The sequence below is a fragment of the Symphalangus syndactylus genome, chromosome 17, assembly GCF_028878055.3.
Source record: "Symphalangus syndactylus isolate Jambi chromosome 17, NHGRI_mSymSyn1-v2.1_pri, whole genome shotgun sequence".
NCBI lineage: Eukaryota > Metazoa > Chordata > Mammalia > Primates > Hylobatidae > Symphalangus > Symphalangus syndactylus.
Genome location: NC_072439.2, coordinates 61,927,850 through 61,943,669, shown reverse-complemented (window position 1 = coordinate 61,943,669; position 15,820 = coordinate 61,927,850). Strand labels below are relative to the sequence as shown.

The following is a 15,820-nucleotide window of genomic DNA, read 5'->3' as shown; positions in this document are numbered from 1 at the left end:
ATCTGCTTTAGACTTGGAATCTTCTTTCATGAGACCAACAGAATGGCTAAAAATTTGAAAATAGCAACAATTGGCCTTGGAGAAAGAGTAAGTGCAAGCATCATTTGTTCACGTGGTGAATTTAGTAAATGGAGTTTGATACAATCATAGTGCCCTAACAGTAGCTATTAAATACTAAAGTGCTAAAATTCCAGATGGATCTCTTTAAGCAATAATAGAAGTGTAGGCTCCGATGCTACTGACCTTTGGTGTTCTTCGGATCACTCTCTCACACACACATACTCACAGACACGCATTCACACTCATAATTTTCTGGGCAATTTGCCACCTTGCGTGTCCTCTGGAGCAATTTGTTTTTTCACTGATAAAAGTTTCCTGGTGGGGAATTTAGTTGCAGAGGGGTTAAGCCAGTACAAGGCTTCCTAGTGAGCAAAAAGACGTATCATATGAAACAAAGTTTTAATTTTTATTTTACATATTTATACATAAAACTTTCAAGGAACCCTCTGAATCCAACAGAATGTTAATAGCACATCTAAAAAGGAACTTCAGGTAGTCAACATTCACAAAATGTTGAAAACTGAGTAAAATATACATATTACGGAGAGCTACAACTTCACCACGAGGCAGGCATGTATTTTTTGACTTGTATAGCACCGTCATTTACAGTTCTTCTTTAAAACTACAGTGAAGAATGAAAAGTAGTCAATGGGAAAATACTGTTCCAACTTAAAATCTCTAAACAAATAAAAATAAAGTTAAAACTACTCTCTTTCATTAACCATGATTTGTGGTGGTGTCAGTACTGTACATTTTTTGTAACAATATTTTATTAAAATGCCTGATATTAAGTGGCACAAGTAAAAAATTAAAATAAATTAAGAAGCAAAGGCCAATCACTGGACATTAAGCTTCAGACATTATCAATGACTAACACTGATATTTGTTTCTGCGCCACCTTTAGCAACAGCATTTTTACAACCACAGAAGCAAAATAAATTCTAGCTTGTTCTCTGGTTGAATGGCTTCTTTTCACTTTGCAGGCATTTTCTCTGCCATGTGCTTCTGCTGACTTTCAGCATGTCTGTAAAATAATTAATACAATTATTTAGCATTATGTAGAGAGATCCAAACTGCTTTTCAATCAATAGCTACAGTATCCTGCAAACTGAAGTTCAGAGTTACTGACAGTGAAATAGATGAGAATCAAGAAAAAGTACCTTATTCAAACTCTTTGAACTCTGATTTGAACTCTTTAATTTTTACATATTGTGTATGATTCCTTTTATTTAGTAAGCCACTGGATGAACCTGAGACTTTTAGACATTACTACTTTTAAGAAGAAAAGTTCTGTTTGAAAATGAAAATAAATAAACATCTGGGATACTTTTATCAACAAATATTAAATACGTGTCTTCCATGGGTCCTGGTACTGGGGATTTGATGGTGAGCAAGACAATGAGGTCTTTGTTCTCATGGGGAAAATGTTCCAATGGAGAGAGACAAGAAAGGAATAAATAGCAAACAAGGAAATAACAGATGGAAATAAGCATGAAGCCAAAAGTCGAAACAAGGTATTATGGTAAGAGTAACTGAGTGACTACTTTATCTAAGGACACATGCAGACACAGACCTAGATATTAACTAAGACTCCTGACAGAAACCTGGAGCCAAAAATCTAATTCACTCCTGCAAAAGCCAATGTCTAACAAATGGCAGGTCTTTGTGGATGTAAAGATATTCCATGTTTGCATGTTTTTCCCCCCAATTAATCCTAAGGGCACGGTCTTGGCAGTGAGGATAGGGTGAGTCTTCTTATTTATAAAGCTCTATTATGGGCCAGGTCCGGTGGCTCACGCCTGTAATTCCAGCACTCTGGGAGGCTGAGGCTGGTGGATCACCTGAGGTCAGGAGTTTGAGACCAGCCTGGCCAACATGGCAAAACCCTGCCTTTACTAAAAATACAAAAATTAGCTGGGCATGGTGGTGTGCGCCTGTAATCCCAGCTATTCAGGAGGCTGAGGCAGGAAAATTGCTTGAACCCGGGAGGTGGAGGTTCCAGTGATCATGCCATTGCACTGCAGCCTGGGCAACAAGAGTGAAACTCCGTCTCAAAAAACAAACAAACAAACAAAACCAAAAACAAGCTCTATGATGACCTGTGAACCCAAAAATAGGCCAGTGAAGCAGCTAGACAGTGGGGCAGAGGTAGACAGTGGGGCAGAGGGGGAGGAGTGTGGCCAAGCTGTTTACATCACTTGAATGGTCACTTCTCAGAGAATGATGGGGTTTGAAGGCTGCAAAAGACAATGGTTTTAGAGGACGATTTTAGGAAATGATAAATTTGGCAAGAGAAAAACATCTAGGGCTGTGGTTTCCAGCTATAATCAAAGGTTTAGGAATAGTTTGTGTGTGCTGCCTGGACTTGGGTAGTCAGTGATGTCAAGTTGAACTCACTGGTTTTATGCAGAATGTGTCATATCAGGGAAGACAAACTACAAGTCCTTTCAGAAACAGGGAAGTGACAACAGTGTCCTTGCCACACTCAGCAGCCCATAAATAAATGGCACTATTCAACTAACAATAAAGGTACTCAGGAAAAAGTACCTTATTAATAGCTCTCCATTCCTTAAAAAATCTGTCCCCTTTAGCAGACCATCTCATGGCCCTGTTGATGTATAACAAGAATCAAACATTTTCATAACTAACTTATATGACTCACTTAAGCAAATCCAGATCAAGATATTTTGATGCCCAGTGAACTTGATTCCACTGTAGCTAATTACAGTTCTCACAGCAATTTTTTAAATATACTACTATGTACATGTATGTGCACACACATACTCCTATGCACATGCACACACATACATCAAAAGGTTTTCTGAGAAGGAAAGAAGAGCAGATGGCACACAACTCCAGAAAATATTGAAAGTTGGGTAATTTTTTGAGACATAAATAAAATAGTGAATTTCATTAAAATTTTAAACAAAGGAGGGAAAGGGTTTCAGTCCATAAAACTAAAAGGTTCTTATCAGCAAGTATATAAGAGTCCCTATTAGGATTTGTTTCACTGAAGCCCCATCAGAACTCTTTTTTTTTTTTAAATCAACAATTGCTATTGAGGGCTTACTATGTGCCTGGCAGGCCCTGTGCTAGCCTCTGGGGACACAGTAATGAATGAAAATGACATCACCTTTGTTTTCAGGGAATTCATAGTCAGGTTGGGAGAGACAGCAGACAAATGAAACACAGTGCCACTAGGCTCCACATGACAGAGATGAGACGTTGTTAGGAACACTGAGGAGAAGGTCTTAACACAGTCTTATGATCGAAAGCAGGTCACATAATTGCTGGTGCTGTTTTGTAGACCCACCACATGGCTGTTCATGTTCTGGAAACATGCCAGCATGGAATGACCCTGACACGCCGGGGTCAACTCCCCTGGGAACAGTCCTGATTTACGTGGAGGTGTAATAAGTTTAATGCACTGACAATCCATACAAGGGGAGAATGAATGCTAAAGAGCCAAGTGTTTGGAGGTCAGGGAGGGCTTCTCCAAAGAAGCATCATCCAAACCTGTGGTTCTCAAATTTGGCTGTGCATGAGAATTATCTCGGAGCTTTAAAAAAATTCTCATGCCCAGGCTAGCCCACAAGAATAATTAAATAAGAGTATCTGGGGTAGGATCCAGGCATCACTATTTTATAAGCCTCCCCACATGGTTCTGTTGTGCAACCCAAATTGAGAACTACTGATTTGAATGGACATCTGGAATAGTAAGAGTTCTACAGGTAAAGGGAAGAGGTGGACCACATGTCCCAGCAGTCCCCACAGCCACCCCCTCCGCCTTCTGAGATCTGGCTGCAGGACTCTGGGGCTGCTGCCTTTAGGGATGTTTAAGTATCCTCAGGTCCCTCCAATGAGGAAAGTTACTTTTCTGCAGCCAGGAGCAGATGTAGAAGCTTCTTACCACCAAGAGGCAGGCTAGGCAAGGACATCATGCCCCTGGTGCCCATGGTAGGACTGCTCCAATTCAAAGAATGCCTCCAACACCTTTGAATTAGTGACTCCTCTCCTTTTAACTCTATGGTTTTGCCTGCCCTGTTTCCGATGGTCACACCATCTGAAGGTTATAAAAACATACACTGCAAACCTAAGTATTAGCCTAACACTTAGAGAGAAGAGGAGGGGCCTCTCACCATCCTCCTTGCCAAAAAGAAATGCCAATACTATTCTGAGAGACGGAGAAAAGATCTCTGCTGTCACAGGTAAATCATAGTTTACAAGAGTTTATATATTTTTCAAAAAAAATGTAGGTGCTGATTGTATATTTCACCATTGATTTCCCATAATCTTAACACCTGCATGCAAACTTCTTAAACTAACAAAAAGGGGATGTTTTATAATTGCTGGTGGTGTAGTGCCTGAATACATCTTTAGATGGCAATAATATTATTTGAGTGTTATTGTGATATTGCAGATGCAGGCAAATATGTTCAAAGAGTATGAGAAGGCTTACTGTTTTGTTTTGTTTTTGGCTAGGGATAAGACAATATAATATGTAAAACATACAAAACAGTGCTGCCCGTAAGTCTTAAAAAGCTTAAACATATTTTTCCAGCAATTATTTTGCTACCAAAACTATTTTTTAGATCATTGCATCATTAGACAATTATTTTACCCAGCATTACACATTCAGATGAGGTCCTATGGTAGGTGCTGGGAGCAATATTATCACTACATATGTTTTCAAGCTTCTCTGGGATTGTTGTAGATCATGTGGTTAACTCCTTACATCATTGTGCCAAGAGGTGTTCCTTCTCTGGAGAGCCTTCTACTCTCTAAATACCATTTCTGGGATTAACAGCAATTACTGTCTTTTGGTTTAAAGATTCCATATGGACTGTCTCAGAAAAGATGCCATAGTAAATATGTGCTCATAGGAATGTTTACAGTATTCCATGTACTTTATATACTTACAGTGACATGCTTTCCTGCAAGGAAATCTACAAAGAAATGCAAAATTTTGACCAGCATTAGCCCAGTTTCCTTGTCCCCTAGGGAGGGAAGCATTCTTTTTACCTCTTTACAAAGAGGCAGTTGGAGCAAAGCCCAGCTAAATATTCAAGTCCTGGAGTTTCCCCATGGTGAGAACAATCTGGTGGCACTGTGGCTGCAGAGAGATGCCAGCGTCCCTGCCTTCTGGGCATGGCAGAGGCGATCAAGAACTGGATCATACAAGAGCGTGTGCTTTGGAGAACTCATCACATGGCTGCTTGTGCTGGAAACATGTCAGCATGACATGGCTTATGCCCAGCTTCCCAGGGGAGAGTCCTTCAAGGTAAAGTCCTCCAAGACCAGAACTACTGACCTGATTTAGGTGGAGATGTGAGAAGTAATGTACTGACAATTCATCACAAGTGGGGGACGGCTGCTAAAAAGCATGCATTTGGTAGAGACAATGGAATTCTGCTTCCCCTCCATCTGAACAGCTGGCACCAGAAAAGGCTAGGTGGGTTACTCATAGAAGTAGAGGAAGAAGTTCTCTCAAGCTAGTTTTTGCCTAATTCTTAGATTTCAGACCACCCTGGGCTTCTTTTCTTCTTTGGCAAGAGTGAAGCCACACTGACCTGGTCAAGTCTTCGATGTCCACCAGCATGGCATCCTGCTCTGTGTGCAGCTCATCTCGGATGAGAAGCAGCTGGACCAACTCTTCATTCAAGCCTGTGGCAAATAAAGAGCATTTAAAAACACATAAAACTGCCTCCAAGTCAGAATGTAAACTATTTACCAACCAGTATACACACAAACAGCTACACATAATAGGAAAGATATTTTTGTAAAAGGTTAGACATCTTATGTTGCAGAAACATGTCTAGTTTTCATAATTATAGAGGTGTGGGAAGAAAAGGAGTAAAGTAGGAACTATTTCCAATTACCTTCATATTAAGGTGGGAAAAGAAATGGTTAGCTGTTAGGAGAATAGCTTGTTAGAAAAAGCAGGTTTTGTTTTGAAGAAATGTGAACAACAAAGCCTGGAGCACATTAAGTTTTCCACCCTTCAGCTTCAGGATGCTCCTGCCATGCTGACAGTCAAGAGGGGCCCCTCGGGGCCTGACCACTGCATCAGATGCCCAGCTGAAAAGGAAGGTATGTCAGGGATGCTCAAAGCCTTCACATGGCCCTAGGAAAGGAGAAGCCCTATGTGCAGGTTGTTTTAGGAGAAAGTATTATCTGAAGATATTGGAAAGTCAGATTTGTGATATAGTTAGATGTGCAAGACCTGAAGAAATAACCCCTGAAATTTCTAAACAACAGGGTGCCAAGGAAAATATTACTTAAGACTTATACCAGGAATGAAATCTATAGAGATGGAAATCTTTCCTCTCCTCTCCTCTCCTCTCCTCTCCTCTCCTCCCCCCCTCCCCTCCCCTCCCCTTTCTCCTCCCCTCCCCTCCCCTCCTCTCCCATCCATCCCTTTCTCTCTCTCTCTCTCTTTCTTTCTTTTTTTGAAACGGAGTCTCACTCTGCCACCCAGGCTGGAGTGCAGAGGCGCGATCTCGGCTCATTGCAACCTCCACCTCCTGGGTTCGAGTGATTCTACTGCCTCAGACTTCTGAGCAGCTGGAACTACGGGCATGTGCCACCAAGCCTGGCTAATTTTTTGTATTTTTAGTAGAGACGGGGTTTTGCCTTGTTAGCCAGGATGGTCTTGATCTCCTGACCTCATGATCTGCCCGCCTTGGCCTCCCCAAGTGCTGGGATTACAGGTGTGAGCCACTGCACCCGGGCCCAAAATATTTCTAATCTTCCTGAAATCAGTGCACTGGGTTAATTGGGCTCCTGCCACTGAAGAACATGAACAAGCAAAGGCTCTCTCTTGCTTTTTCCCTCGGAGAAGCTAAGCATTACAGCTGCTAGGCCCAGCCACATGGAAGAGAGTGCCCATCTAGCAAGAGCTCTGGGCAGGGAAACAAAAGATAGAATGGGGGTGATCAGACAGGTCCCCCTTGGAAATACTTTTAGATATCCTGACTTCAAATGATGCATTTATCTGCCTTTAGGTCAAACTAGTTTCCATTTTTAAAAAGAGAGCTAAAAAAAAAAAAAAATCACACAAAGAGGTCTAAAATTTCATCTATTCCTGAAAAAGACTAGATGGCAATTTTAGTGTTGAAAAGTCTAAGGAAGATGTTTTAGTGGTAAAATATCAGAAAGCGTTTTTAGTCCTTGAAAGAATAACAACTCTAGTAATTAATTTTCAACTAAAATTAAAATGCAGTTGTAGAATTTTTTAAAAAATCCTGTGAATCTATGGTTTCTTAATCAAAATGTTTGACCCTTTCTCTTAATTTTAAAACAATATTCAATGTGTTAACTTGGCACTGAATATATCCAATTTTTTATTTGGATCTTGTGGAAAAATTTCATTTTTTCCAGTGTGCACTTAGGTAGTCTTTTATACTGTCACTTAGTAGAGTGTTTACATATCTGAACCCTTAATGCATATAACTGTTTTTCTAATATGAAGTTTTAAGCTTTTTATTATGGAAAATTTTCAAACTGCTACAAAAGCAGAGAAAACAGTTTAATGAATTTCCATGTATCCAACTAGCTTCAACAATTATCAACTCATGGCCAAGCTTGAATCATTTCTCTCTCTGACTTCTACTGGATTATTTTAAAGCAAATTCCAGCTATCACATTGTTTTATCTGTAAATGCTTTAGTAGGTATCTCTAAAAGACAGGGGCTTTTCTTTTCTTCTTTTTTGAGATGGTGTCTCGCTCTGTCGCCCAGGCTGGAGTGCAGTGGTGAGATCTCGGCTCACTGCAAGCTCTGCCTCCCGGGTTCACGCCATTCTCCTGCCTCAGCCTCCCGAGTAGCTGGACTACAGGTGCCCGCCACCACGCCCAGCTAATTTTTTGTATTTTTAATAGAGATGGGGTTTCACTGTGTTAGCCAGGATGGTCTCGATCTCCTGACCTCGTGATCCACCTGCCTCGGCCTACCAAAGTGCTGGGATCACAGGCGTGAGCCACTGCGCCTGGCCAGCTTTTCTTTTTTAAATTCACATAACTGTAACACCTTTATCACATCTAAAATAAATCAATCTTTACTAAAACATTCAGTTAGTATTCAAATTTCCCTGTTTGGCTCATAAATGCTCTTTTCTTTTTATAGTTGGTTTGTTTGAATGCATTTGGTTGGCATATCTCTTGAATTACTTTTAATCTGTAATACCGTATAATTATACAGACTCATTCCTCCCAGGGGCTGAAGGGATTGTGAATTTGTTGGCTTAACCACACTGCCTAAGTGAGAATGTTCTCTCTTTCATCAGGCCAAGCAACTGCTTATTCTGTGCATGATCAATCATCTTGAGTGACCACCACTTACCACTCCCTGTGGCCACTTCTGTTAGAGGTCTTTCTTTATTCTGGGGAGAAAGGTCCGTATTTTGTCACCCTGTAATTTTCACATATTGGTTCCACATACTTCCACTACCTGGAGTCCCAGGAAATGTGTCTAATTTGATTTTATTGATGATGATGATACCTACGATGAATGTGTATACAACTAAAGTAGAAAGTATATTTGTATAGCAAATGACTTGTAACTACTGAATTGTGTTCAAGAAACAGGTATTGTAAGTCAGGTACATGCACTGTGCTAGGAGCTGGGGATTTAAAATAAATAAAAGGGACCTGTAACTATTGTGAATCTTGAAAAATTCTTAAAGCTTCTGAACATTTTACAGCTAAAACAAACAACGGCAACAAAAAAGAGCCTTGTGATTCTCTTATTTTCGTTGCAATCACACAGGAACCCAATGAAATGTTGTATGAAAAAACTGGACCAAGGAAGTAGCACTATCCCATGATGTTTTACATTGAATATCCTATTTTCAAGCATATCTTACACTTACTTTCTATCTGGGAATGGAGATCATTGACTATCACTTGTAGCTGCCCAATAGTCATGTCTCTCAGGTCGGTGGGTTTTAAACTTCTTTTCATCAAGCATTCACTTATATGAGGCATGTGTGGCAGCTGAAGATACAAAGGAGAAGAAACGGAGGAGTGAATAGAGCCACAAACACACTGAACGTAAGACCCAGTTTTCTCTTAAAAGACCCACTCATCCACCCACTGCAATTCAGTGATTAAAAGCTTTCCCAGTCTGTGTCTTTCCCAATGTGGGGCCCTACATCCACACTACATTACCTAATATGCAATTGGCGTCAAAACACGACACTACCAGCATCAAAAGCTTTTTGACTGGTCTTTAATATGGATTGTGAGTCAATGTTATAGCCACAAATGAATTACCAAGGAACATCAATAATATCAATGACATGGAAAAAATTAGTATCAGCTACTATTTAATAATTTATACCATGCTACAAGCACTGTGCTATGTGCTTTGAATACTTTATCTCACTGAATCCTCACAATCATACTCTGACACAGGCATTAATCATCCTCATTTTATAGATGAGAAAACTGAGACTTAAGTAACTTGCTTAGAACTTCATAGCAGGTCAATGGCAGAGCTAGACTTAAACTCCAAAGTCCAGGACTCCTATTCGCTATGCTATATTGTCTTTATTGAAACACGAGAATGAGAATTATAGCAATAGTAAGTTTTCCAAGACCAATAGGTTCTTAGACTGAGATCGCTTTAAAGGAATTTATATATTCCCGTGGCAGCTAATATTGTTGCTAAGAAACAGTAGATATCAATCAAGAGCAAACTTTACTTTTGTGAAATCTATTGCTTATGTATTTTTCAGTGCTACAGTAGGAAGGAAAAAGAAACAAACTTAATCATTTCACAGTGACAGGACTTTTTACAAACTACCTTAGAGAAACCCAAGTTTGCATAATTCTGGGAAAGGACTGGGACAGTGTCAACCATTTCCGGCCCCCAAACACTTGCTTGCATTTCAGCCTTTGCTGCTTACAAGATCAGCGACGGGAGACTTTTTCCTGTTCTGTTTCTCCACTTCTACTTGCATTTTGGCCATTGGTTTGGCCATGGCAAGGGCCATTTTGGCTTCAGCTTGTAATTTCTTTTGCCTTGTAAGGAAGTCCATGTCATCCAAGGATTCAGACTCCTCTTCAGTAGTGTCTCTATCAGAATAGGAAGAACTCTGTTTGCTCTGCAAAGGGAAAAAGAGCAGCCTGAGCCTTCCATGCATGCCAACTAGCATCCACTTAGAGATGGGCTACAACATCCTCTGAGCCTTCTCTCAGAGCAGCTCAGAGTTCCCTCCATTAATGTGACTTGCTGCTTGAGTTGATAAATCTCAAGTAATACAAAAAGGGTCTAGTTTAAAATAGATTTTAGCATAAACAGAGAGAGCAGTATAGTTAATAATGAGAAATATATTTACAACAATCTTGAAATATGTCTTTGATTCTTGGTCTCAAACCTTTCCTGAAGTGACCAGACATAACAAAATATTGACTCAGAGCCAAGGCCCTATGTAGGTTCTTTGCGTGGACAGGATCTCGGGTATCCAATGATGTTCTGATGTTGCACTGCACTCAGTGACAACAGTTTCCTCTTTGTTGGTCTTTGGTAAAAAAGGCTATAGACAGACCTCACAGAGAGGAAAGAATTCCAGCAAGAGGCACCCATGATTATTCAGCCAACTTCTGTAATGGGAAGGAAAGACATGAGCTCATATTTCTAAGCCCAATAGGGAAGAACTGGATTTAGCTCATTTTCTCTTTATAATTTTTAGAGCATATCTAATTTCTCTCTCTCTCTGATATGGTTTGGCTGTGTACCCACCCAAATCTCATCCTGAATTGTAACTCCCACAATTCCCATGTGTCATGATAGGAACCCAGTGGGAGGTAATTGAATTATGGGGGTGGGTTTTTCCTGCACTGTTCTCGTGATAGTGAATGAGTCTCACCAGATCCAATGGTTTTAAAAAGGTAAGATGTGACTTGCTCCTCCTTGCCTTCCGCCATGATTGCAAGGCCTTATTAGCCATGTGGAACTGTAAGTCCATTAAATCTCTTTCTTTTGTAAATTGCCCAGTCTCGGATATGTCTTTATTAGTAACATGAAAATGAACTAATACACTCTCTCTTGTTAGAGACAGGGTCTCATTATGTTGCCCAGGCTGGAGTGCAGTGGTGTTATCATAGCTCACTGCAGCCTTGAACTCCTGGGCTCTGGTGATCCTCCTGCCTCAGCCTCCTGAGTAGCTGGGACTATAGGCACCATGCCCAGCTAATGTTTGTATTTTTTATAGAGACAGGGTTTTGCCATGGTGCCCACGCTGGTGATTTCTCTAATGGTTTAATATGAAAATAGTTATTAACTTTAAGAAAGCTTATCTATCTCTATTTTATTACAACTTTGACTTTTTAAGAAGGCTTATGTATCTCTATGTTATTACAACTTTGACTTTTTAATCATTGTCAAATTTTAGGAGCATCCAATTCCAAGAAACTTTTCTTTTTTAATCTCTGAAATGTTTGTTCCTGATTCACAACAGAAAAGAAGCTAAATGGCCCGGGAATCACAACACCGAGCTTCAGCTGGTGCTGTTTGGACTCACCATGGGAGACAAGGGGGTGTCCAAGCTGGTTTCAGTCTTACTGTCATCAGCATCACTGTCCTTATCACTGCCACTGTCGTTGACAAAGCATATCTGCAAGTTCATCCCACTCTGCAGTCTGGGCAGAAACAAACAGGACACTAGTTCTACTTAGCTGTTTGTTATTTGGCTTCAGCCAATAGAACTGTCTGATTTTGCTAACAGAAAGTAGTCTTACGTGTTCTTCACATGGAGAAGTGAGCAACCAATATTACTCTCCACATATAAGTAACTCTTAGTAGAGGATTTTCCAATGTTCTGTGAGTTTTTTCCTTGCCTGTTTCATGGTAAGTGGAAAATAATTTAAGGCCACATGTTAGAGCACCCAGCACAATGCCAAACAGATAGTTGGTGCACAAAAAAATGTGTTGAGTCTTTGAGTTTACAGTCCTGTCAATCAAGATGAATGGGGTCCTCGGGCAAATAAGGCTGCGTGGTGTCATCTAGAGAACCCGCCCAGGGGGACAATCAAAGACTCTCTCACTGGAGCCAGCATCCCAAGGCCACAGCTCTCTGAAGAAAGACTCCTTTTCTCCCAAATAGACAGAATAGGGTCATCTGAAGGAAATCTTTAAGGCAGTTGCCAGAAGCCAACCGAGGGAGCTCATTTATATCACTGAGAAAGAAAAACACCACAGGTTCACACTTAAAAAAATGCAAGGAAGCCCCAAACCCAGGTAGGAAGGTGCAGCCTTAGAACACAGCAAGGTTCTGCAGACCGCCTCCTGCACACAGAACCTCAGGGACAGAGACCTTTGGGAAGCCATTATATGTGTGGTGAATCCTGAAGCTCCAGGGCTGCTGATGTTGGAAGCACAGTCACAAAGGGTAACCTGGCCATGTAGCTGCCACTCGCAGGCCAGACTGCACAGCCAACTTTTTGTCCTAACCTTCTTTTGAAGTTGAACACATTTCAATACTGTTTGGTGATAAAGTGTTTTTAAAGAAGTAGTTTTCCTAGCATCTCTAGTAGCCCCAGTCTCTGTGTAAGCTTAGGGAAAGAAAAGGCAAAAGGAAGTTCCTAAAGAAGAGAGCCCAAGGAAGCTGAGCTAAGCCAGGTTTAGGGCAGAGGATGCTGAATTTCTCTGGCATTATTACTGCCATAGGAAGAGATGCTAAGAACAACTTACCTGAGATTTGACTTTTCAATTCCAATGGTAGGAATGCTTTGTAGAAATTGCTCAGATCACTCATTTAAAGTGCTTCTTTTATTGAAAACAACACAGAACCCAGAAAAAGAAAATCTGATTTAACACGGGAACCATAATTGTTATGGGTATGCACTGCCACCTATTGTTAAATTATATAATTACTGAAAATCCCAGCTTACAACCCCTGTAAGAAAATGCAGCCATTCCCTCAGTCTGCCCAGCTGTATTTGCTCCCTACCCTCACGGCACAGGCAAGGGGGAGCCAGGTCCAGAGCTAGGGGTTAGAAAGCAACACACCCCACTCTGATCATCTGAAGGTGCTTGTAGTGAGCTAAACTTAGGTTCTGAATCCTTACTTCTTTCTCCAGGCACTTTACGAAAGCTCTATGACCCTCAGTTTTCCTCATCTGTAAAATGGGTTGAATAGTAGCAAATCCAGTGTTATGCAGGAAGGATTAAAATAGTTCATTCAGAGCTTAGTGCAGGGCAAGTGACCTGTACATGTGAGTTGCTCTCCATTCTCTACTAATAAAGTCTAAACAAAAGAAACAGAATTTTAGAGGTGAAGTGACTCTCTAAAGTCACTTACTCTAATACCACTTGTCCTGGCACAATAATCCCTGATGTAGAATCAACTGAGACAACACATTGTCTATTAGGCAGTTCGTTCTTCTATTGAGCTGGGATTTGCCGCCTTTTTACTTTTATCCATTAGATATACATACATACATAAACACACACACACACACACACACACACACATATATTTTTTTTTCCTGAAGAAATATAGTATGTTCAGGTTACCCTTTGATTCCATGCAGGTTTAGAAATTTTAATGTCTGTCAGTCTAAAAAAATAAAATCAACCCCCTTTTAATAATAATACTCAAGATCTATGGATTGGAAGATGGTGGAAAAAAAGCTGTTAGCCGATTAAAAACAGACACATTTTAAAGACAAACCCTAATTTGAATCTAGGATTATGTAGCATTTTCTATTTATTGAATAAAGTCTTGAGAAGAAGGGTCTGGCTACTGGATACAGAGATTATAAAAATATAAAATAACCCACAATACAAAATACAAAGCAAAATAAAGTTTACAATGTCCAGAGATATATATTTTCACTCAGAAGAAAGTCTGATCATAAAGTCTGTTGTTCTGCTGCCACGCTGACTTCTTTTTGAAGGATTAATCCAGACTTAAACATCCCATATAGTCTAACTCAGGAAAGGAAAGAAAAAAAAAAAAGTTGGGGGAGATTTAGTAGTCTGCGCAATATCAAAAAACGCCGCAGGTAGAAATTCAGAAAATCGCCTTAGTACCTCATTATCCCCATGGGAAACTGAAGAGAGCTTCTTATAGGGTGAGACATAATTCCTTATAGTGGTAATCACCAAGAATGTTACTCTCAGGAAGAGGAAATTATATGACATAACAGCTAATGGTTCAGAGGGGATTTTAGTAAAGACATCTTAAAACAAGCTCAGGTTTCAAGAAGGATTTGTTTGCTTTTAGCCTTTAAGCGGGTTTTAAGATGAAGTCAGCTCTTGGTGAAACTCAACCACAGCTCCCAGGCAGCCTGAATGGATGAGTGGGGCCACCTGGTGCTGCTGAAGGCCTCTGTGCCCAGGGTGGAAGAACAGATAACCCGTGTTCCAGGACCCCGCCCACCCTGGGAGACATGGCTGTTCTTGAGGCTCACATGTGAAAACCGAAGTTCCCTGGGCCTCTGTCCCTCACACTGCAGTGCATCTGGCTGCCCTCATAATCAGTCTTGCAAAATTCAGGCTGCAGGGTGCCTAATTTACCTAGATCTCTCAAGCACAGTCTGAGGTGAAAACAAAACACGATCCTCATCTTGTTAATTAGAGATATAATTTCAAGGTATCCAATTCAAGGTTACTTGATGTTTCAAGTGGCACTTAGCAGAGCACTGTGCAAAGGCTGCTGGAAGTCAGCCTTGCCTGTCGATTTCATTTCTGAAAGGTCTGTCCTGGTTATCCCAGAAAGCTCTTCTCCCTTACACACCACAAGGCAATTAAAAACAATGCTGCTGCCCGAACTACTGGCAGGGAGCACCAGGAGTCTGGAAAGAGAGTGTCCTTGATGGAGAATGCCCAGAAACATGAAGAGATAAAGACTAAGTATGTCTTCTGGACATCTCAGTGTGAGAAGGAGTGGCCTCTGTGTGACAGTGCCTACTGGCCAGGAGCAGGAGGGCACTTGGTCGGGAGGCTGCACAGCAACCACGTCTGCTTGGCATTTACAGTGAGGAAGGCTGTTATTTAGAAAACACTGGTGCTGACTTCCAACTACTGTTACCAGGGATACTATTAAAATATGCACAGGAGTTGAGATGATGGCAGAGATGAAAAGTTTTTAACTGCGAAGAGAGTATCTCAAAAACTCAGCCAAGTGGTAATATGATTTTGTATAAAGGTAACATTTCTTTCAAAATACAGGGACAAGAGCAGTTTATTCCCTGAGAGAAACAATGCCACGGCCCTAAAGTCTGCTGGTGACTTCTAGAAGAGCAGTGGTCACTGTGAATCAGGTCTTTGTTCTTGGCTTTGGGTTGCAGTGACCGGGATTGGGCTGGTCTGAGGCCAGTTCTGAAGCCTGGAACTACTTGCTTTTTTCTGATTTTAGGAATGGGAATCTCCTAGCACCTGCTTAGACCACTAGTATCTACGTATAAATGTTCAAGATTCATTGGTAAGGTTTTTATCCCCCTGTCCACAGCACCTTGGTTCACTTTACTTGAACTGTTGCATTGAATTTTAAAGTATGTTCATTTACATTCTCTCCTGGGGCTGTATAATCATCTGTGGATTACAGGCAAGATATAGTAACTCAGAGAAGTCAGATGACTTGCCCCAGACCTGCGACAACCTCTTTATAAAAATGATCTCAATTCTTCCTCTCCTTATACCCATCTCCTCTGTAATGTGACCCTGCAGCTTCTCCCATTAAGAAGTGGAGTCTATTTCCCTAGCCCTGGGCTGGCCTTGGAACTTGTCTTTGCCAGTAGAATGCAGAGGAAGTG

The 15,820-nt window shown here is 40.9% G+C and overlaps 1 protein-coding gene across 13 annotated transcripts in view; it reads right to left on the bottom strand.

Moving 5' to 3' along the window:
- Positions 1 to 447: 447 nt before the first annotated feature.
- SCHIP1 (schwannomin interacting protein 1) overlaps positions 448 to 15,820 on the bottom strand; it is a 613,549-nt gene continuing 598,176 nt past the window's right edge. For 11 of the 13 annotated variants that reach the window (XM_063620352.1, XM_063620354.1, XM_063620353.1 and 8 more), the window contains 5 exons: positions 11,584 to 11,701; positions 9,967 to 10,164; positions 8,929 to 9,052; positions 5,631 to 5,724; positions 448 to 1,084 (listed from right to left, as the gene is read on the bottom strand). In XM_063620352.1, coding sequence (XP_063476422.1) covers positions 1,033 to 1,084; positions 5,631 to 5,724; positions 8,929 to 9,052; positions 9,967 to 10,164; positions 11,584 to 11,701 — 586 coding nt within the window. In that variant the 3' untranslated portion in view covers positions 448 to 1,032. The remainder of the gene's footprint in view (positions 1,085 to 5,630; positions 5,725 to 8,928; positions 9,053 to 9,966; positions 10,165 to 11,583; positions 11,702 to 15,820) is intronic. The other 2 variants (XM_063620364.1, XM_063620363.1) reach the window with 1 other exon arrangement.